The sequence below is a fragment of the Quercus lobata genome, chromosome 8 (genome assembly GCF_001633185.2).
Source record: "Quercus lobata isolate SW786 chromosome 8, ValleyOak3.0 Primary Assembly, whole genome shotgun sequence".
In the NCBI taxonomy this organism is placed as follows: domain Eukaryota; kingdom Viridiplantae; phylum Streptophyta; class Magnoliopsida; order Fagales; family Fagaceae; genus Quercus; species Quercus lobata.
In genome coordinates this window covers 17,756,727-17,779,912 of record NC_044911.1, presented here as the reverse complement: position 1 = coordinate 17,779,912, position 23,186 = coordinate 17,756,727, and the positions used below count along the sequence as shown (strand labels likewise).

The 23,186-nt window shown below is 33.3% G+C and overlaps 1 protein-coding gene across 1 annotated transcript; it reads right to left on the bottom strand.

Moving 5' to 3' along the window:
* Window positions 1–20,362: 20,362 nt before the first annotated feature.
* Window positions 20,363–20,994, bottom strand: LOC115956526. Its single transcript, XM_031074875.1, has 2 exons — window positions 20,704–20,994; window positions 20,363–20,632 (listed from the first exon to the last, which is right to left on the bottom strand). Exons 1-2 carry the CDS (start codon window positions 20,992–20,994, stop codon window positions 20,363–20,365), a joined length of 561 nt encoding a protein of 186 aa, XP_030930735.1.
* Window positions 20,995–23,186: the final 2,192 nt, after the last annotated feature.

The window sequence follows — 23,186 nt, the reverse complement described above, 5'->3', positions numbered from 1 at the left end:
GGTTTTTGTTCAACGGTTAATAATTACTAGTGAAGAAATACTTGTTGTACACAAACTGTTTTACAAAATTTTACACATAATCTAAAAAATAACTAAAACTTTGATTTAAATTTACAATTTTCAGCTTGAAAATCGTATTTTTAAATTATTGACTTATTGTTTCAATTGTTTTTTAGGCTATATGTAAAATTGTATAAAACAGTTTATGTAACACAGTCCTTGCTAGTGACTCTAGTGAGCCGTGGCATGTACAAAGCAAGCATTAACTTAACACGTCCTTCGCAATGGTTCCAACTGTGACCAAATCCCAGTGATATTAAAACTGGGCCATTTGCTATTTATAGGCACTCTTAGAAACATAGCCATCACACAATCTTGTTGGGGTGTCATAAATGATATATATATCCACCAATACTATTTATGGTTTCAAGATAATTAATTTTGCATGCCTTAACGGCATGTGATTTAGGCTTTTAGCAAGTAACATTATTAATGGCCAGGCCAGATCGTGTGTCCCATCATCATAGAAATTATTGCTATGCAAAAACAGCGGCTACTTCCAACGTTTATTGGGGTTTTTCTTGTTGGCAATAACCGGCTAGGTATTTTTCATGGCCCCCATAGTTTGTTAGGTGTCACACATTCTGGCAAAGTTTTGATCTCAATTGGGCTCAGTCTTTTCGAATTCAAATGATTTATGATCAATTATGTGTTGACTACAAAGTTAATTGAGATTATTACACAAAGAAGAATGTTGGATACAGTAATCTAAAGTGGTTTCACAGTGGGCTCCATGACCAAGTGTGAAGCATTATCAAGCAACTATAGCATATTGGCCTTAATAGTTGTGAGAGTTGTAACTTTGCTGATTGATAGAGCAGGCTTGTTTTAAAGGGGAGCGCAATATAATATGTGGACCATTGGTCCATTTGCATAAAGGAACTACATTTTGGGTTTCTTTGGAAATGGGGATTGAACTTTGTTCTCGTTCATACCCTCTTTTCTTTGGAGGGCCCTGCTTGTCCTTGTATACAGTGCACCTTTCTGTTATGTCACACATCAAATATGTTCCAATCAGTAGAAATAATGGAAATAAATAGTAAATACTAACCACAGCGGGATGTAGCTTGATAGTAAAAGTCTTAGGATCGCTTCACTTGATGAGCGGTTTGAGCCACAACTCTAACAAGACCCATGTGATACACGTAGTATTATCTATTACCATCACGTAGTGTGAAGTCAATAAATACACACAAGAAACCTATTTTTCATTTAGCAAAAACAGAAAAGAAATAAATACTGAATTACCAGCTTATTATTATTATTATTATTATATCTTTCTTTCTTTATCTTGTTTCTGCCATATCCTTGACTTGATTTTTACTCAAGCAGGATAAGAGAACTGAGAAGCCTAACTTTAGAGACTCATCACTTTTAAGACCAACTGACACTATCATTCCATTATACTCAGAAAAGCCAGTACATTGTCAGAAACTTCATCCTCCTTAATGATGTTCAATGATTGTAAGGTATCTTGGCACATGACAAAGGAAAAGAAGTGTTAATCTAAATTATCTAATTGCATTTACACATGCCCTGGTGTGAAAATAGTCCCTAGTCTTCACTTGCTTTTTGTGGCTAGCTAGGATTTCTAGTTCAATCAAAAACCTTAACTAGCATCTAGCAAGTAATAACTTTTACTAAAGCATGAATCCTAAATACCACAGATTGTTTACCAAATTGAATTGATGTGAATTTAGGGTGATTGGTATTGCATGAAAGGGCGTTTAGTCAAACAATTGGTGGGAAATTAAATAATAATAATAAAAACTCTCACATGAAGTAATTATTGGACCCCTTTTGGAAGGGGCATGATTACTTTTGGTGTAATATTTTCTAAGGCTTTGTGTAACTGCCGAGAATATTGGTAAACTGGTTGTGATATTCCAGACAAAGCTTCTGGTGCATTGCCATTTGCCATGGGGTCCATTTGGAATACATGTTCATGAATTGGTCACTTTTCTCTAAAATGTTGCTAATCCAGAGGTTTTATCGTGCATGGCACTATTAGATTAGATTTATCACCTGCTAGATTGATTCATGAGGTTGATGCCCAAGACTTGGCGAGAATATCCAGTTTTTGGAACTAACACAGTTCATCGATTAAGTAAAAAGGTTTTTATAAAATAAAAAAAGTCATCATTTTTATTATTTTTCTTAGATTTCATACCCCTAATTATTGATTTTCTAATAGGCAGAGCAGAAACTTTGCAGAAAAGGCAAATTACCAATGAGCGCTGTTAGGAGAAATATTGTTTATGTAAAGGTCATACATGATTCTTCAATTACATATACGAATGATCAGTGTGCTATATACAGTTAAAAAAAAAAAAAAATCAGAAAGATTCAGTGTGCTAAAGTATAGTTCATTTCTAGTTTTTTGTAACTTTGTTACTAATGGAGTATGGAGTATGGAGTATGGGTTACAGTTTGAACTATTCGACTCCCTATAATTAAAGGGTTCTACTTCTTTTCTTTTCTTTTTGTGTAACAGTAAAATTATGTCTAAACCCAACAGAACAGCTTTGAACGGTATAAATTACGTCAACATTTTCATTTAATTGGTGGCCTAAGCAAAGTCATGTATTATCTAAAATTTTAGATAGCCATGCCTAAAGTTAGATAGCACAGTGTTCAATTCATGGAAAGGTGAAGATGAATTTTCATTCTATAAATTATTTATACCATTCGAAAAGATAAAACATATCCATGATAACGTGTTAGAAAAGGACAATGCATAACTTTGATTTCAAGATAAAGTGCACGGGAGTGTATATAAAAATAATAATAATAATATTAGAGAGAATTCCCAAAAAAAAAAAAAAAAATTCAATGTTGCTTAGCCTCAGAGATTTACATCAATCACAGAAAGCTATTGATGAAATCTTTACTATTAAGCTCTACATTACATTTATAGTAGGTTAAATCATATTATACCAAACCAAATTCTAATACTGGCATTACAAGCAGTATTATGATTAATTTGTTTGCACTTCAATTAAAATTAAATACAATGAGAAGTCAAAAGTGTTACTTTCACAACATTTTCATAATACTTACATAACAAATCCCAGTTGGCAGATTGTTACAAGTTTTTAATTTAAATCTACCACTAAAATTACTTTTTTATCCACTAATAAAAGCAAGTAAAAATCTGTCACATAAGATCTGTTATGAAAATGTTGTAAACATAACATATCTCGGATATAATTAACCGAAATTAAAATTATATTATAACAAACTCGGCCCTTCAATGGGATTGGTTCTTGATATCCTTTAGACCATTTAATTTTATTCTGAAAATGTATCGCTTCATTAAATTTGTGGATGAGGGTGAGGTGGAATCTAATATATGACAATGACTTTGTTTATTCAATTTATATTTTAATTAATGTATTTTTTTATCTATTTTATTATACATTTAATTTTTAAAAATCTCAATTTCTTAGGTATACTAGTACAAGTACAACTGTAACTTTATAAGAATAAGATATACTTTCTAAACAAAATAAATTAATAAAAGTAATCTTTTGTGGAATTCTTGTCTCTTTTTTTCTCTTCTTTTTTTGGATTAAAGACCAATTGACCTTATGACTTTACAATAAAAATGTAGTCTTTATTGTATATAGAATTACGATCATTGCTACAACTTTTATTAAATGATGAAAAGGGAAAAGAGAGAAGGTTCTCGCGCATTCTAAATCCTAATCCTTATCAGAGACCATAGCACTAGTCACTGTTATCCAGAATATTATTCTAACCATGCAATCATACTAAGCATTTGTTATGCAAGTATGCAACCAAACCATGCGGGGTCACAATATCTTCTTTTTGCTGAACAAAAAATATAATGGGGTCACAATATCACAGCAACCAAAAGGTGTTTTAGCAATGAAATTGGGAAAAAAACAGAGAAAAAGACCAAGCATTAAGTTCCAATGCCCCCGGGGATTAGGTGGGTTTTGCTCATTCAGACCAACCAGAGAAAAAAGTGGCTTTTCTTGTTGCTTCTGATTTGTTACAACTTGCTAAGGAAACAAAAAAAATTCTCACAATTATTGGCACAACTCATCATACGGCAAGCTATGAATAGTAGAGGTCAAATGGTGAGTTTACACCTTAACCATTCATAGCTCTCACATGACGAGTTGTAACAAAAATTGTGAAATTTTTTGTGTCATTACATTGCTCTTGATTTATTCATCTGCCGCCCTCCTTTTCCACCCTAATCATGGGGGGGCCACATTACCGTTATGATAATTTTCCTTCAATTAATTTATTAAAATTCTTGATTTGTGATTGAAGTAATTCAAATTACCGAATTATCCTTACCTGAAAACATACTAATAATTCAAACTTGGTCATCATTTCTCCATTTGAAAAGTGTTGTGCGAGTGAAATTTTCGTTATAGTTGGCCACCTGGCCTCATTTAGTATTCTCTTTACCTTCTTTTTCATCCAAAGAATGCTATTCTTAAGTATTTTTTATTCAATATATATCTATATTTTAATTTTTCACAACTACTTAAGTGGCTTGTTGTGGTCTTGTTACATAATAAAAGTAGTGTCAATTATGAACATATATAAAAATGATATTATTTTTATCATATTTTCATCACCTTAACAAGTTGAGCAAAAGTCAAAAACAAATTGGAAAAAAAAAAGACCATGATTAAAAATTAAAATATTTGTAGCCTATGGTGCAGGTAACAATGTGAAATATTTGTGTGTATCAAACACCTATAAAAAATGCAGTTGATGTTGAAGTCTAGAAGATATATAATATTCACAAAGTGCTTTATACACGCACACCACACCAAATAGATGACTGCCGATGATTGCTGCCATAGAAGCAAATTAATTAATGTTGTGTAAATAATTAACCACTACTGCCCTTTTGTTCAACGTGTGTTGGAACCAGCATCTTCTTGCTTAAAGGTGGCTAACTAAATCAAGTATTCAAACTGATATATTCATCAAACTAATGGCCTGTTTGGATGAAGAGGGGAAGGAGGAAGAGTAGAGTAGTGTTGGCTAAAAAAAAGCTAATTTTGTACTAAATTTACTCTACTCTCTCTCCCTCTCTCTCAATCCAAATGGATCGTAAAAGACAAAGCTTGAACTTAGACTTTAGAATACTCCTAAACTTAAACTTTTCAAACTCACACAGAAATTTAAATATGATGACATTGACTTAATACCAAATGTTTTCCAAAACAAACAGTGAAATGAGCAGTCTAATATGTAGTTTACATCGAATGGAGGAGTGGAGGAGGACTTGTGTAAGGTCAAGAGTGGTTTAGTGATAAAGTCAAATCGACTTGGTGGTGGTGGTGGAGTAGTAATTATCAATTTTTTTTTTTGTAAACAGTAGTATTTATTAGAACACATATGAAAATAATAATAATAATAATAATAATAATAATAGTGGTTTAAACCGGATTATAATACATTACATAATCAGAAGTACAACTACAAAATGGCATAACTTTTGTAGTTGTAAACTGGGGTTATAAACACTAGACACACACAACTAATGTGGGATAAGCATCCATATTTTCTTTTCTTTTCTTTTTTTGGGTAAACAGTAATATTTATTAGAACACACACGAAAATAATAATAATAGTATTTTAAACCGGGTTTATAATACATTATACAACTAGAATACAACTACAAAAGGGTCTAACCTTTGTAATTGTGGACTGAGATTATAAACAGCGGACACTAGACACACACAACCAATGTGAGATAAACATCCCTAATAATTATCATTTTTTTTTTTTTGAGAATCAATAATAATAATTATCATTTGATTGATACATATTGTTATAAAAAATTCTATGACTAAAATAAAAATAAAAATACAATTTTTGACACATTTATATATGTTTTATGTGACAGATTGTGAGTATTGAGTCAATTTGAAAGTGATATGCAGTCAATCACAATTTTTCACGTAAGATAGTTATGAATAAAATTGTGTTGATTTATGAAATAGTAGGTTACTTCCCATGTTTTTCTTCAAATGATTTATAGGATTTAAATGAAATACAATTTAAATTTAACAGTTAATTTTTAAAGTTTAGTGTACAACACATAACTAAAACTAGTCTAATCCGCCAAGCCAAAACAACCAAAATTTTCAATTGACACACCATTTTTGGAGTTTTGTAGGTCAACGATGGTTTGGAATTTTTCCAACCGCCAATGGTTGTTTGGTTGAAATTTGCTCCCTCAACCCACTCAATCCGATCTGCACACAATCCTACTTTGAGGTCTATTTCCAAATTCCAAATGACCTCAATTTGTTCTTTGATAGTGGGCTCTTTGTGGCAAGCTTTGACGAGGAGAACCTCTTCTAGTCTCTAGACCTACATGGACCTCGAGAAGCTCTGATCCAAACCCGATTGCCACAAACTCAGCACCCAAACTTGATAATGCGAGTGAAGAAGGAAAAGGAGATCAAAGCTTAAGAATGAGACAACGACATAGCAATTCTGTGGATGGGCTTCCTTCGACTCGTGGACAATGGAGAATGGGGGAGACGATATTACGGGCAATGAAAGGAGTCAAGATAGGCAACAATGGAGACCGTGTTGAGGGGAGGAGGCTGTCGAGATGTAGGTTTTGTGATTTTTTTTTTTTTTACTGTTGAGCTTTCATAAAACATTTTCTACTCATGCAAAGTGAAACAAAAATTTCCACTAAAAATGCAAAGTTTTCTATTGATTAAGCCCGTTAAGGTCCTCATTTTCGTTGACTTTATTATTGTTTTTTATTAAATACCAAAAAACTTAGAAATTTCCGTAAAAAAAATAGAAGAAGAAAGAGTTACGAAGCGGGAGGGGGCACAAACAGAATAGAAAACCATAATAATAATTAGTAATAACAACAACAGCAATAAAAATAAAAATAAAATAAAAAGTCAAAAAAAGATTGTTGAAAATGAATCTATTCAAATTTCAAAGCACAAGACGATAGTGGAATGATAATTTGAGGTTGTCACGTTACGTTAGCTCCTTTGGTTTTTTTTTTTGTTTTGGCTGAAGGTTGTCACGTTCGCTCGGTTTATTTGTCATGTAATAATAATGCATTAATAGTTAATACTACTAAAGACACGTATGCAGGATTTAAGACATAGGCTGCGATTGGTTCGATATAAATTGAATTTCGAGTGTAAAATGAATGCAAGAAAAAATTGATGCAGATCGGTTAAGGGAGAAGAAAATATTTTAATATTTTATGTTGTTTTATTATTCCCAGTGGAATTAGGATTTATTTGCTTTTATAAGTTCAATTAAAATTTTTTTTCCTAGTTGAATTAGGATTTTAATTGTTTTTCTTTTCCTAGTTAAATTGTTTTTCCTTTCTCAAATAGAAGTAGGTTTATTATTTCTTTTCCTAAAAGGAGTAGGAGAAATTATGTTCCTATAAATACTCTTTAAAGAGAGGTTGATTATGTTATGCGTTGATTAATAAAAGTTTGTTAGAAATGTTTTCTCTATTATTTTGCCTACTAGCCTAGTGTTCTTGTCAAACTTAGGTTTCGTGGAAGAGTTGTAATAATTATGTATTTTAAATTCTGCTTCTATACGCCTACACTGCATTAAAAATGAATTCTTGTAAGGAAATTAGAATCCAGGTGTTTGGGTGTGCAATGGAAAATAGTCCGGAAAACGATTTCCAGTGTTTGGTAACATTCTAAAAATGCTATTTTCTTACAAACTTTTCACATTTTCTTAACCATTTTCTCATCTTCCAAACAAATTTTATATCAGAAAATCCACCACCACCCACACACCACCACCCACAGAAAATCCACCACTATCCACACAAAACCCACCACCACACAACACAAAAACCACCAAAACACCACCGCCCACACCACCACAACAACAACAACAAAATCAGAGATCAAAGAGAGAAAGATTGAGAGATTGAGGGAAAGAGAGATTGGTCTTCAGCGGTGGCGACGATCTTTAGTGGTGGCAACGAGATCGGTTTTGGGTGGGTCGAGATCGATATGGGTCTTGGGTGGATCGGGTATTGTAAAGGGTGGGTTTGAGAGAATTGTTTTGGTGGCGACGTGGGAGCGACGGATCGGAGATGTTAGAGGTGAGATGGGCTTCACCAACGTGAGGGAGAGTTTTGCCTTGGTGGATCAAGTACATGCAGAGCTCAACGTGGGCGGAGGTGAGGTTAAGTGGATCGGGTACGGCGGCACTGCTCGTCGGAGTGTAGGGGACCTTGGACCAACGTCTACGTGTGGGGTGGAGCTACGTCTCTCTCGTTGGTGCGTGGGGTGGAGCTGAGGGGAGATGGGTTTCGGACCCCTGTGCTCTCTCTCTCTCTCTCTCTCTCTCTCTCTCTCTCTCTCTCTCTCTCTCTCTCTCTCTCTCTCTCTCTCTCTCTCTCTCTCTCTCTCTGTGTTTATGAGTCCTGGAAATCATTTGAAGGTAAAATGAGGGTGTAATTGATTTTATGGCTAAAGTGGGTGATTTTACAGCCAAAGCAGAAATGATTTTCCGTTAACCGTATTTTTCGTAGCTGCCAAACACACACAAGGGTGTAAAATAATTTCCTGAAAGTGTTTTCAAGCGAAACAAATGCAACCGTAAACACCTAGTATTAACTCAATTAGGGGAAATTATTGTGTATTTCTAGAGTACCATAAATGTATACTCTCTCCTCTCATATGAATGTTAGGTCCCACTAATTAAATTTATGATGGGACTCACCATTCATGTGAAAGGGGACTACGCAATATTTATGGTACTTCGAGAGTACCTAATAATTTTCTCTCAAGTGGATGGATGTCGTTTATAACATTTGTCTTGCTATCGCTAATCTAATAATGTAATGAACTAGGGGTGTTCGTGGTGCGGTGCGGTTTTAGGCCATTTTTAGCACCGCACTTTGCGGTGCAGTTTAGCTAAAATCATAACTGCACCGCATCTTATTTTTGCTGTCACATGTGTGATGCGGTGCGGTGCGGTGTGGTGCAAACGTGCAGTTTAGAGTTTAACCAAAATCATAATCGCACTGTACCTCATTTTGCAGTCACATATGCAGTGCTATATATAAGATGAGATTTGAAGTTGGTATATTTTTCAAATTTTGGGCATTTCCTACCCATCCCAAAACTAAATTTTCCATTTTTTGTTTTGGCCAAGTTTTAAATTATTTAGCTAATTTTTCTTTATTTTGGGTTGGCTTTTCTAGTCAACACTTGTTAGGGTTATCAAACTTTTTTTTTTTTAAAACTAGGGTTATTAAACTATTAATAATATATTTAATATTAAAAATAAATAAATATATTAATATATAGAGAGGGTGTGGTGCGGTGTGGTTTGTGCGCTTTTCTTATTATAAAACAGCAAATTGCGTTACACCATGCGATGCGGTGTATTGTTACTTGCGGTGCGGTGCAGTTATGCTATTTTGAGGGCAGTTTTGGTGCGGTTTGTGCGGTTTATACAGTTTGGTGAACACCCAGGATGTAATCTATGAAAAAGTGTAACATTGACAATATTTTCATAAAAACTTTTAAGTGGTAATTAAGTTGTTGGTTTTAATTTGAACGTATCATTGAAATTAATTTTTTGCTTATTAGTAACAACATGCCACTTAAAATCTGTTATCAAAATGTTGTGAAAATGTTGTACATATAATATTTCTCATAACGAACTAAAAGAGATCAAGGAGAAAAAAAGCTATTATGTGAACATATCATCCTTATAGAATAAAATTTGCATAACTTGAGGTTGTCACATAAACCATATTAAATAGCAGGTGTCAAGAGTCTAGTATTATCTCTAAAATTCAAATTTCTCATTCTTCAATTATCAAACTTTTTTTAATACAAATTTAAATATGAGTTTTAATGTTTTATCATATGAATAAGTAAAGTAACACAAAATTTCAAAATTTTGATAACTTAACTAGAACTTCTTAGTGTATTCATTGAAAACATTGAATTTCAAATCCCCCGACTATTGATTTATGAAAACAAAAAAAAACAAAATATTAAAAATATTTTTTACAATTGTTAAGATGATATATTGTGATTAATAATTAATAAAGTAATATCAACAACAAATTTAGATGAAAATGGTGTTCTACTGATCAAAACTTGCCAGTTGCCACCTTAACAAATTTTTTATTAAAAAAAAAAAATTATGTTCTCTCTCTCTTTATGTGTGTGTATATATATATATATTTTTTTTTTTTTTTTTTTTTTGTTATATATATATATAATTTTTTTTTTTTTTTTTTTTTTGTTATAGGCCTCTCCTCTCTTTTTTACTTATTTATGGGAATTATGTCCTCTTTGATCATATAGTCATCATACTTGTACGATATTTAGGGGAAAACATCCTTAAGTAGTATTCTAAACCTTCTTATAATTTAAATTAATAGCATACTTTACAATATATATATATATATATATATAATTTGTACTTGTATTTTATACCTAAGAAAGCCCCTTTCATTTGATTATAATTGGAATGAATTCACTTAGATTATCATAACCATTGAACATGATTCCACACTCATAACTGTTCTATAGGTCCATCATCATAGTCACAGCCTCAGAGGACAATCATATACTGGAGTTAAAACCTTAATGACTCCTTTTAATTTTTTAATTACCAAGAGGACCACCATCACCTTATATACGATATAATTTTTTTATTGGAATTTTTTTTTTTTTTTAGAAACAAACTAATTGTTAAATACACACACATAATTATTAGAATTTTTCAAGAGAATATATTTGGTATAATTTTGAACCAGTTTTTTTTTTTTTTTTTAACTTAAATATTTACTAAATTAAAAATAATTTAAACCAATTGTATATTCAAGAGTTAAGTCCTTTTTGAGTGTGTACCATATTTAAACACTTTTTGATGTGTGGGTTATAGTTGTTGAATAATATATTTAGAATTAAATCTTGATTATACAAAATGAATAAAAAGCTCACGGTTTTAAAAATTGGAACGGTCAAAGAACTGGAAAAGATAACAGTTCCCGATTCTGATTAGTTTTTTTTGTTGGTTTTCCTGATTTTGATCAACCCTGAAACTGGCTAGTCCTATATGGCTTTTAAAATATTGAAAAATTTCTTAATGTCTTCTTATAAAAAAGAATAATCACTCATCTTGTCCCATTTTGTTAGTATTGTTTAAGAAATTATACTCTTTAAGGGAACATTATTTAATGGTTTTTCAAGTTAAAAATATAAAAAATTTCAAAACTTTTTTTTTTTTAAAGAATTCTACTCTCATTAATTTAGTCTATAATAAAAGAATGTTATGACTTTTTTAACTAAGGTCAGGAGTAATTTAGAAAATTTATCCATTTACATTTCTTTTCTTTTCTTTTAGAGATAGTTTCGATAAGAGATTTTATCAGTTGAGCTAACTTGAACTCATTTTTTATACTATTATTTAAGGGGTTTCCCCTATTTGGATTCCTCATTTTGGATGTCCAAAGTACCCTCATCCTATTCCCTTACAAGTTTTAAACCAACGAGGATAAATATGTAAAAAAAAACTGCCAACTATTGTCCTAAATTTTAGTTTTTCAAAAAGAAAACTACCAATTATTTAGCATGTTGAATTTAAGATAATTGTGAATTACTATCTTAACTCCCACAAACAAAAATGCCCAAAAAAAAGGAGCCCACTCTCCCGGACATAAACACAAATTCAATGAATAGTGCACTCTCCTAATTCTTCAATTTTCTTCTAAAAAAAAAGAAGAAGAAGAAGAAGATAGATCTTCACTTTTGACAAAAATTTCCTCATTCTCTCTCATGTTGGCCGTCCTTATTATTTCCTCTTCATTAGATTAATGGCCACTACAATGATGGTGAGTGTTTTGATCCAATTTTTTTCTACATATTTTTTAGACATTGTATATTGGCATTGCTGTTTTTGGGATTTTTGCATAACAAGAGATCAACGTGACGAGAGTATGTTATATTTTGTCAAATTTCTCAACAGTGGTGGGTCTCTTATCCTATTAACACATATATCTCATTTGCGCATTCAGTTCATTGGTGAGGTGTTGGCTGTGTAACTATGATTCTATTGTTTGGAATTGTTTGATAGTTGTCCTAATTGTTACTACGTTTTTTGATGCAACCATGCAGAACACGCTTGATGATACATCAAGTAGGGAATTACCAGGGCTACTAAGGTAAGTTACTACTTATTGTATGAATTGGCCTTATTTACAATGTTGTTTGATGTTGAATGTTATGCCTACTTGATGGTAAAATAATATTATTTGTGAATTTGGAATTTTTTTTTTTTGTCTTCTTTTTTTTTTTTGTTAAATGAAAAGCATCCAAGATCCACGTTTGTTTTTGTTTGGATGTTGTTTTCGGTGTTGTTTTTTTTAATTTAATTTTATTTAAAATCTCCTTGCTGCTATTCTGCTTCTTCTACTCACGGCCATACAAACTCTATGGCCTGTAAAGTTCATATTAGATGTGGATCACTTTATCTTTTCTTTTCAGTTGTTACCCTTTTGAATAAGAGGTTAACTTATGATTATCCCTAACATTAGGAAGTCTTTTGAGTGTGTTAGTGTTGGAATTGGATCAGATAAGCATAGTGCTTATCTATATCCGTTTAATTGTATGGTGCCTGGGATTTTCGGGTTGGTAAAGGAGAGGAGGGATTTTTTGTTTTGTGTTAGTGAAGATGTAAAAAGGAAGGATTTTTGGGGTTCTATTTTGAAAGCTTGCTGTGAGGTTACCTAAGGAACAGTATCTAAGTACTGTACCTAAGTCTTGCTCTTCAATTTAAGCCTCACATGAAGTGATTGTTATCTAAGAAATTTTTGTAAAAAATTTATTTGTAACATAAATTATATTTATCATTTGTATAATTCTATGTAAAATTCAATTTACATTTTTTTATAGTAATTATTAATTTACTACTTCATAAAAAATGTTACGTACCTTTTCTCAGTTTTAAGGGTAGCTGATATCTTTGAAATTTAAACTATTTTTAACTTTTGTTATGGATGTGCAGTAAGTGGCTAACTATTAGGATTAAAACACTACATTTTAGGATTAAAATTGATCCATTTACCGTAAAAGAAATATATTTGAAATTTAAACTCTTTTTAACTTTTGTTATGGATGTGTAGTAAGTGGATAACTTTTAGGATTAAAACAGTACATGTAGTTATCCACAAATGTGTATTATTTTTAAACTTTGAATTTGAAAAAAAAAAGGGTGGTCGGGTAGTGTTTCTGGATAGAATGTGGGATTTTTTTAAAAATAGTTTAATTCAAAATTTTTAAACATGTACTTTTTCTTTTTTAACTTTTTATTATGGATGTGTACTACATTACTAAATTTTAGGATTAAATCACTACATTTTATGATTAAATTCAACTTGATCACTGTCATAAATAAATACTGATGAGTATTATGTGTGATGAAATAATTTTTCATCACACTCCTAGATTTTTTTGTGATTAAAAAATGTAGTAATTTCAAATTATAATAAATGTTCTAAATTAACTTTTACCCAAAAAATAGAAGAGCCTCTGAGCACGCGCATGAGCGTGTGCTCAGAGGCTAGTTATCTATTAAAATTTTGAAGATAAATATATTTTGGAACATTCCAAAAATAACATAGAGAACCGAAAATTTAATAAAAGAATTTTATGACTTTTTAACTAAAGTCAACAGTAATCTAGCAAATTTATCTACTAACTTTTTTTGGTTTAGAGATAGTTTCAATAAAATATTTTACTAATTGAGCTAACTGAAACTCATTTTTATTTATTAACTTTTTAAAGATAACTATATTTTGGGACATTCCAAAAATAAAATAAAGAACAAAAATTTAGGACATACAGAATATTATTGAATTCTGATTCCAATCTTATCTATAGAACACCCTATAATGCAAATAATTTTTTTCATTACCTATTCATACAAAACTCCCTTAATAAAAAGGGTGCTATTGCAATTGGTTGCCAATAATTCAAAGTTCCCTCCAATATTACAATGTCACGTTTAACAAATTTTGACTTTGGTATAATTTTTTGTATATGTCACAATCTTTATTCTTAAAGGTCATTTTCATTAAAAAAAAATTAAAATTTCAAAGCACTTTTGTCCGCATAAACAAAATTAAAAAGAAGAGGCGCTCAGGCATAGCCCCACAGTGACAGAACACATTTTCCTTATCCTTTAATTCTTCGAACGTTGATTGAAACAGGGCTGTTATGAGTTATGACTTAGTGCCATTTATTTTATTTTATTTGTCCGACATCCGAAAATATTAATAGTAAATATTACCCTTAGACTATACTATATTTACATATGTGCCACTGAGGTATAAAAGGCATAATTAAGAACTTATTATATCCAATGTATTTATGTATTTATTTACTGGGAGGGACCACATTGCCCTCCTATATGTGGTGCTTGGATTTTCATCTTCTTGTGCTTAGATATAAATGAAAAATTGCAGTATATTAATTTTTTTTTTTTACGAAATTATAATTTATATTACATAGGTAATAAGGATATTGATTTTTTTTAAGTATTATGGATATTTTTTAAGCAAAACAAAATATATCAAATACTTTTTAACTTCTTGTATTAATATTTTTTATTTAAAACATTTTTTCTTTAAATATTCACAATTACTAATTAAAACATTTACTTTTTAATGGATAATATAATTAATTCACTTAATCTTCTTGTGATATAATTAATTTCACATAGTCACTTAGAAAAAATTTCAAGTATGATTTTATCAATTTAAATTTTGAAAATTTTCTTTTGAAAAACATTGTACAAATATTGTTAGTCAAATTATGTTAGTGATACATGCATATGGAAAAGAATTTAATTATATAATCAAGGATTGTTATATTACATGTTTGAATGTCATTGTAATTATTTTCATTTTCATTGTCATTTTCTATTATTTCATTGTCTTCTAAATCTTTTTTATGATTTTTTTTTTTTGTTCATTTGTGAAAATTTTATCTAAAAAATATGTTATATTTTCTATATTTCTTGCTAATAACAAAATCATCAAGCATTTATGTTTGATATTCAATTAATTATTATTATCTCTCTCTCTCTCTCTCTAAATTTTTCATATGTAGATTTATTTTTATATAATAAATATATAATTCAAAAATATTTTCAATTAAAAGAAACACTTTTTACAAAAAAAGAAAAAAAAAATATATATATATAATAGGATAGGAATGCAACAAAAGTTAAACCATAGAAAAATGCAGTCTAATTTGTGAAGGAAAATATTGCAATTTCACTTAACAATAGAATCACCCAATAACCTTAACATGCTTAAGCAAAGATGGATTCAACATATAACTTGATGAATCAATTCTAACTAAACCAAAATGAATTTCACATAAGATTTATATATATATATATATATATATTTAGGTGTAAAATTTAACAAAAAATAGATTTGTTTTATTAAAAAAAAAAAGATTTTCCTTTGCTAGTGGAAAAAAATTTTAAATCTAAGTGTGCATTTGGGAAGCATGTTTTGCGCTTCCCAAGTCCACATTTTGCCTTTTTTTTTTTTTTAAAGCCGTGATTGTTGACTTTTCTCTCGTGACAGGACCCACAAGCTTCACTTTCTAGCAATTTTTTCATAAAAATGGGTTCCACGGTACTATTCACACATTTAAAAATTATTTTGCTACAGTGTTTTCAGTTTTCAGCTGTATCCAAATGGACTATAATTTTCAATTTTGATTGGGTGTCATGTGTGTTTGCATGAGAGAGAGAGAGAGAGAGAGACTTTGGTGTCTAGCCATGTAAGAGATTTCATGGCTAAAATGTTTTTTTTTTTAGATCAAAGATAGAAAGCTTTATTGAGATAGCAAATATTACAAGCTGGACTATATAGCATACACAGTGGACCCCGACAAGTAAAACACAGGTCAATGAAACAAAGGCCACGAGTAAAACATACAACAGTGAAACGACACACTAGAATAGAGTATACTCAAATTGTTTGGGCTGCCATGAGGTGCTGGTAATCTGTTAGGAGACCTGACGCAGCATCGTAGATGTGCCTTGGCTGAAGTTGAGTCCTTTCGAAGTAGAATTTGTTCTGTGCATTCCATAGAGCCCACACGATAACTGCCCAAGTCTTATGGTCTTGCTGGTTCAGTCTAGTTACCATAGTCCAAAACAATTTGAAGAAGTCTGATACATTGTTCGAACACGTCTGAATTAGTCTACTTGCCATGGACCAGACATTCCTAACAAAAGGGCACTCCCACAACACAGGGGGTCTCTAAGTGTTGGTGGCAAATTTGGCATCGCGTTTCGACCTTCACTTTACGGAGCTGCAAGTTGTCTTTTGTGGGTAGGATGTTTGAACAAGCCCTCCACAGAAGGGTCCAGACCTTAGGGGGCACATTTAATTTCCACACCTTCTTCCAAAGTCTGCCATATTGCCATGCTTGTGAGTGCTCACCTTGTGCTTGATTTTTGAGTCCAAGAGCACTTTTATAGGCTGTCTTCATTGTGAAGTTTTGGGCGCTATTTTCCTTCCATACTAATTCATCACTGGAATTCAAATAGTTCAAGGGTACTGCCAGGATCTCTTGTCGAGTTGATGGAGCAAACAAGGGTTGAATTTTTTCATGGTCCCACTGTTTGGTGTCTTCATCAATGAGGTCCCTAACAAAGAGCCGATTTGGAGGAGAACCCAGAAAGATAGGATCATAAGCTAACCATTTATGGGCAGCCACCTCAATGTGGCGCCCATCCCCAACCCACCATCTAGTGCCCTTCCGGATAATTTCTCTAGCCATGAGTAAACTTCGCCACACATACGATGGATTACTCCCAAGTTCAGCCTCCATGAAAGAGAAATTCGGAAAGTATCGAGCTTTGTACACCTTATAAAATAGTGAATGAGTGTGTTTTATCAATCTCCAAGCTTGTTTAGCTAGCATAGCTAAGTTGAAAGCATGGATATCTCTAAAACTCATTCCTAGATTTGTTTTTGGGCTACAAAGTTTATTCCAATTGATCCAATGAATTTTTTTATCATCCTTTGTCTGCCCCCACCAATATTTTGCAAAGGTTGAATTAATATCGTCACACAAGGTCATTGGGATTTTGAAAATGCCCATTGTATACGTAGGAATTGCTTGAGCCACTATTTTAATCAGTATCTCCCGTCCTGCTTTTGAGATATACTTCTCCTTCCACCTTAGCACCCGCTTTGTCATTTTTTTCCTTTAGCCCCTGAAGGTATGTACCTTGGATTTGCCAACCACCATGAGTAACCCAAGATATTTTTCACAATCAGTCATGACTTGAGCTCCTAATATACCTTGTATTGTATCTCAAACCTCTGCCCTTGTATTTTTACTGAAGAATAGAGATGTTTTATCCCTGTTTATTGCTTGACCTGATGCCCTCTCATATTGCTCAAGGATGGTTATTAGCTACTGGCATTCCTCAATTGATGCTTGGCAAAATAGCAAGCTGTCATCAGCAAATAGCAGGTGAGAAATCTAGACTCCATTCCTACATGATAAGATACCTTGTAATTGCTTCCTCTCCTCCACCCTTCACAACATGGCTGACATACCCTCTACATACATTAGAAACAAATAAGGTGATAAATGGTCGTCCTATTTAATTCCCCTAGATGGGTTAATGAAGCCTCTAGGCTCTCCATTGATAAGCACGAAGTATGAAGCCGTGGTGACAGTTTCCATTGCCAAATATACCCATTGTTCATCCAAGCCCAAGTATAGCATCATTTTTTCAAGGAAGTCTCATTCCACCCTATTATACGCCTTACTTATATCTAGCTTTATTGCCATCTGACCATTTTTCCCCTCCTACGATTCTGCATCCTATGCAACACCTCAAAAGCTACAGTTGTATTATCTATGATCAGTCTATCTGGCACAAAAGCACTCTGAACATCAGATATCATTTTTGGTAAAATAATTTTAAGTTGGTTAGCAAGAACTTTGGAATATATACGTGAAATCACATTGCCCAAACTAATGGGACGGAACTCCAAGAGGTATTGGGGATCATTTTTTTTTTTTTGGATCAACACAATATAGGTGTAATTCATTTTGTGCAATAGGTGACCCGAATTTAGTACATACAAAATAGCTTCAATAACATCAAGTCCAACTATATGCCAATATTTTTGGAAGAAGAAAGGGGATATACCATTAGGACCTGGTGACTTTGAAGGATGCATCTGGAAGAGAGCTCGTTTAACCTCACTAGCAATGTAAGGTTGTAATAAAATATGGTTCATATTAGCTGTAACCCGTTTGTCCATTGAGTCGAGCACAACCTCCATATTTGCATTATCTGTATGTGTCGTTGTAAATAGCGTTTTGAAATAATTATCTGCCACTGCTGCAATCTCATTTTCTTTAGTACACCAGCTACCTACATCGTTGAATACCCCCATAATCTAATTTTTTTTTCTTCTTTGTTGACTTGCCATTTGGTGGAAAAATTTTGTATTTTTGTCCCCTACTGGTAACCAAATTGCCCTTGATCATTGTCTCCAGGCTACTTCCTCCTGGTAACAACCTGTTTATTTCTCCTCTAACCATTTTGATCCTTTCCACCTGATCTCCATGATTTTGACGCGTTAAGTCCTCCAATTGCTTATGCTTCTCCTCAATTTTTGCTTTAGTATTTCCAAAAGCAAACTGTGACCAACCCATCAATGAAGTCTTGCAATTTTTAATTTTTTCAAATAGCCTAAACATCGGACTGCCATGAGGATTAGACCGGTTCCAGGCTTCTTAAATGACCCATTCACACTCAGGGTGTGCTGCCCATTTTTCCTCAAACTTATGGGGAATTTTTTTACTACGAACAAAATTATTTGGGCCATGAGTAGTGAGGAATATTTGGTCGTGATCAGAGTAAGAAACCTGAAGGTGTGTGACTCGGTAGTGAGGGAAAAGATCCCTCCATTCAATTGTTGCACAAGCATAGTCTAGTTGTTGTTGGACATATGCGTCGTCATGCCGTCCATTATTCCAGGTGAAGATGTTTCCAACATACCTAAGGTCAATCAAGTTACAATGGAGCAGAGCAGTTTTGAAAGCTTGCATAAAGGTATGTGATTTAGGTAATCTACCTTGTTTCTCCTCCGATGATAAAATCTCATTGTAGTCCCCGATACATATCCATGGCATTGAGTATCGAGAGTGGAGATGCCACAACAAACTCCAAGTTTCATGATGATGAGATCAGTCTGGTTGGCCATAGAAACCTATTATTCTCTAAGGGGGACCCATGGGGCTGAACACAATGGCATCAATGTGATTATGGGAAAAGGTTTGAACATGCAAGTCGATTTCTTCCTTCCAAAACATTGCCAATCCACCGCTCCTCCCCAAACTAAGAATTGTAAAAACTACTTGATACTGTAGGTTTTCTTTCATATTTCTCATCTCCTCCACCAATTTTTTGGTCTCCATGAGAAACAGAACCTTGGGCGCTTTACCTCTCACAAGATGCGAGAGAATTTTTACTGCTCGAGGGTTCCCAAGCCCCCAGTAGTTCCAACTGAGGATATTCATTGTGATCGGTGGGGCTGTATCGCAGCCTCCACCGTTGGGTATGATGATTTTGTGTTGCCGGCCAAAATCCTAAGCCTTTTTCTGTCAATCTCCTCCATCTCCGAATCCTCCTTAGGTTTGTCATTGTGTGCCCGTTTCTTGCTTGCGAAACTCAGTCCAATCAGAGAGTCCAGTACCATATCAGTTCGTGTTCTGCGAGTTATTTTTTTCCCCTTCCTCGACTTTACTGAGTCACATGGTGTATAAAACTCCTTAGTTGTCTCACGTGACCCCTTAACAGAGACGTGCGTTTGCTAGTCTTTAACTCCTTATCAGATATTGCTTCAATTATGTAATCAATAGGGACACTAATTAGATCAATCCCAAGAATTTTGGACTTATTGATGTTGCTATTATTCTTCATATCAATGGGATTTAAAGCTACCGTTTCAACATTAATAAGCCTTTCCATTTCAGTTCCTTGATTTTCGGGCTTGTCATGCTGTGCAATAACTTCTGAAATAACTCCCTGGTTTGGTTCTGGCTGTGGCGGACCCCTAGCATGTGTTTTGTCCGTTTTGGTTTCGCGTCGGTTGGGTGGACTGGGTGGCTTCCTCCCTAAACTATCAAGCTTCCTCCTGTCTTGCTCACAACCATTCCACGTAAGGGAGCTTGCCCCCTTCATGTATTTTCTCCTTTGAACAGTCCTATACCTCGTGGCCCAACATGCCACAGTTGTAGCACAGTCTTACGAGTCGCTCATATTTAAAGGCGACCCTAACTTCGTCTCCCTCCAAACTGATAATAGGAGCCCCATGACGAATAGGTTTGGTCAATGAAATTTCAATACGGATCCTTAAGAAAAGTGCTTGGTCGGATGCAATGGCCTTACAATCCACCTCCACCACATGGCCTAGACCACTCCCAATATCTTGGCCTACTTCTTCATTTATGAGGTCAAATGGTAGTCCCCAAACCTGAACCCAAATTGGTAAGACTAGAAAAGACATTGACCTCGCCGTCATGCCTTTTCCCATCTTCTGAGCACCAGAAGCTGATCGTCAAAACTCCACGATCCATTATTCATAACCCATCTCAATTGGCTTTCCATGGTAAACTTAAATTGGATTAAGCCATCTCCAACGTCCACCATCTTCAAATCGTTCCCCATTTTCCACACCGACCGCAACAAATCCTTTGTTTCTCTTTGGTTAAGTGGTCGAGGGGTGAGAAACTTTCCTATAACACTAAGTGAATGTTCTGCAAGTGTCCTAACTCGATGGACTGGTCGGATAGTGATTGCTTCCCCTTCCTCTGACGTGAGTTTTATCCTCTCCATACGTTCTAAAATGTTAACAATTTATCGTGTGGGAGAGTGAATTACAAAATTCAAGGCCTTAAACTATTGGCAGAAGTTAATCATCAATCATGATTTGGGACACTTACAACATTTTGTTTTAATAAGCAAGTTAGGATTGCAATTAGATTGGATTTTTTTTAACTCAAAATTTTGGGGCCTTATTATCAAGGGTAAGGGCCTAGCAATTTTATCCAAGGGAAAACCCCATAATTTTGATCATGGATTTTCAAAAATTTCATTGAAAATAAATTTAGAAGTCATAACAATCAAAATAATATATCATATGCTTAAATCAGACCACCAAATTAAAAGATATAGTTAAATCGATGTATATGCATCCTATGATTAGAACTAGACAAGTGTGATTGTGATTAATTAATTGTGATCGGCCATTTAAATGATTACTTATGATTAAAAATGTGTCCTAATCCATTTATCTAGGCTTAGAACAAGGGTGCACCTGATAAGCATGGAATTGTTTGATTCTAATGGATTAATAATCAAGTTTTTTGTATTTTAATTAATTTTTTTACAAATAAGTATATATTAAGATTAGATACTTATTAGAGATCCACTAGCATCATTTGAACCTAAAAAGGGTATATTTTGTGTTCCAAAGTTGGATAAAACTATAAATAAATAAAACCCGTCAAAATCACAAATAAAATAAAGTCAAAGAGTCAAACTAGCACTCAGGGTCCAACTGCTATTCCTGGCTTTGAGTGCCAATCAAAACTTGCCACTTAAACTTTGAATACAAATCCTTTGTATTATTTTTTGAGTTATGTAGGGACACGATTTTGGAGCCCAAACCCCTATTTTGTGAGTCTTGGTCCAAAAAGCCCAACACAATGAATTTTTTGTAGAGTATGGATCAAAGAACTAGGTTTTAGTAAGTTAAACGGGGTATTGCATGGAATAAAGTAACACATGAACAAGAACAAAGGCCATTATATTGAAAGACCACACCATCTGATAGAGCTAAACACTTATTTTGTATATACGAATCAATGCAGTGGGGTTCCTTTGCATGCTACAGTTCTCTCTCCTCCTTTTTCCGTCCCCCTCTTATGGGGCATTTTACACATTATATAGGCATTTTCCTATCATTTAGGCTTTACACTTGTCGATTATCTAAACCTCCACTTGAGCATCTGTCCCATCAGACACCTCTTTCAATTTTTTGTGAGTTGCGGTAGCCAAGGTAGCACTGTTCAGTAAAGTAGCTGTAGTGCATTCAATGTGGCGGTGGCAGCTTTTGCTCAAATATTTTGTGTTTCCTTCCTTTTCACGTATTTAGGGGATGGGCTTTAGTGCCTGGGATGTCCTTTCGCCTCGGATTTTCAGTGTCCGAGGAGAAATTCCTCCTCGGACCTGTTTTCTTTGTTTCCAGTGATGTTTAACGTGAGTTGCTTAAGCCACGTTAACTCCTCGGATGGGTTGGTGTCCTCAGACGGGTCCAAGGCCCAACCTGTTATTTTGGGCCATAGTCCCCACAATACCTGTTATTTTGGGCCGTAGTCCCCACAAGTTCCATTTTATATTTCACCAATCGTAGTATGCCATGTGTTTATTATTATTATTATTATTATTTTTTCATTTTAATTTTTTTTAATAAATAAAGTCAAATAAATACATGATAAGTTATAATTGGTGGAGTATAAGGGTCCGTTTGGTTGGGAGGATGGAAAATTGAGAGGATAGAAAAAAGAGGGAGGATGGAAAAGTGGGAGAATAGAAAAATTTTTAGTTTTCCTTATTTGTGTTTGGTTGAGAGGGTGGAAAAGTGGAAGGATGGAAAATTTTTTGGTTTGGTTGAAAATAAAGTTTGTATAAATTTACCATCATGTTCCTCTTAAATAAAACAAAAAATAATGCATTATACTTTTTAAAAAAATTTTGTATAGATGAAAGTGGACATTTCAAAAAATAGCATAAGAAATCATCCAAAAGTGTTTTCTTAAAAAAATAATAAAAAAAAATTAAAAAAAAAAAAGAAGAAGAACCCACCACCTGACAAAACCAAAGAAAGAAAAAAGAAAAAACGAAAAGCCAACGTTACAAAGGAAAAGTCAAAGGAAAAAAAGGAAGAAAAAAAAGAGAGCCAGAAACATAAAAAAAGGTGGGGCAGTTTTGTTCAAATATTTTTCCCACTTTTCACTCCAATTTTC

Bases quoted from the DNA above. Each gene is read 5' to 3' on its own strand.
- LOC115956526 (XM_031074875.1), bottom strand. From the start codon at position 20,994: ATGGAGAGGATAAAACTCACGTCAGAGGAAGGGGAAGCAATCACTATC. The intron at 20,633-20,703 runs GTGCTCAGAAGA...ATTTGGGTTCAG, and splicing joins GTTTTGACGATCAGCTTCTG to GTTTGGGGACTACCATTTGA.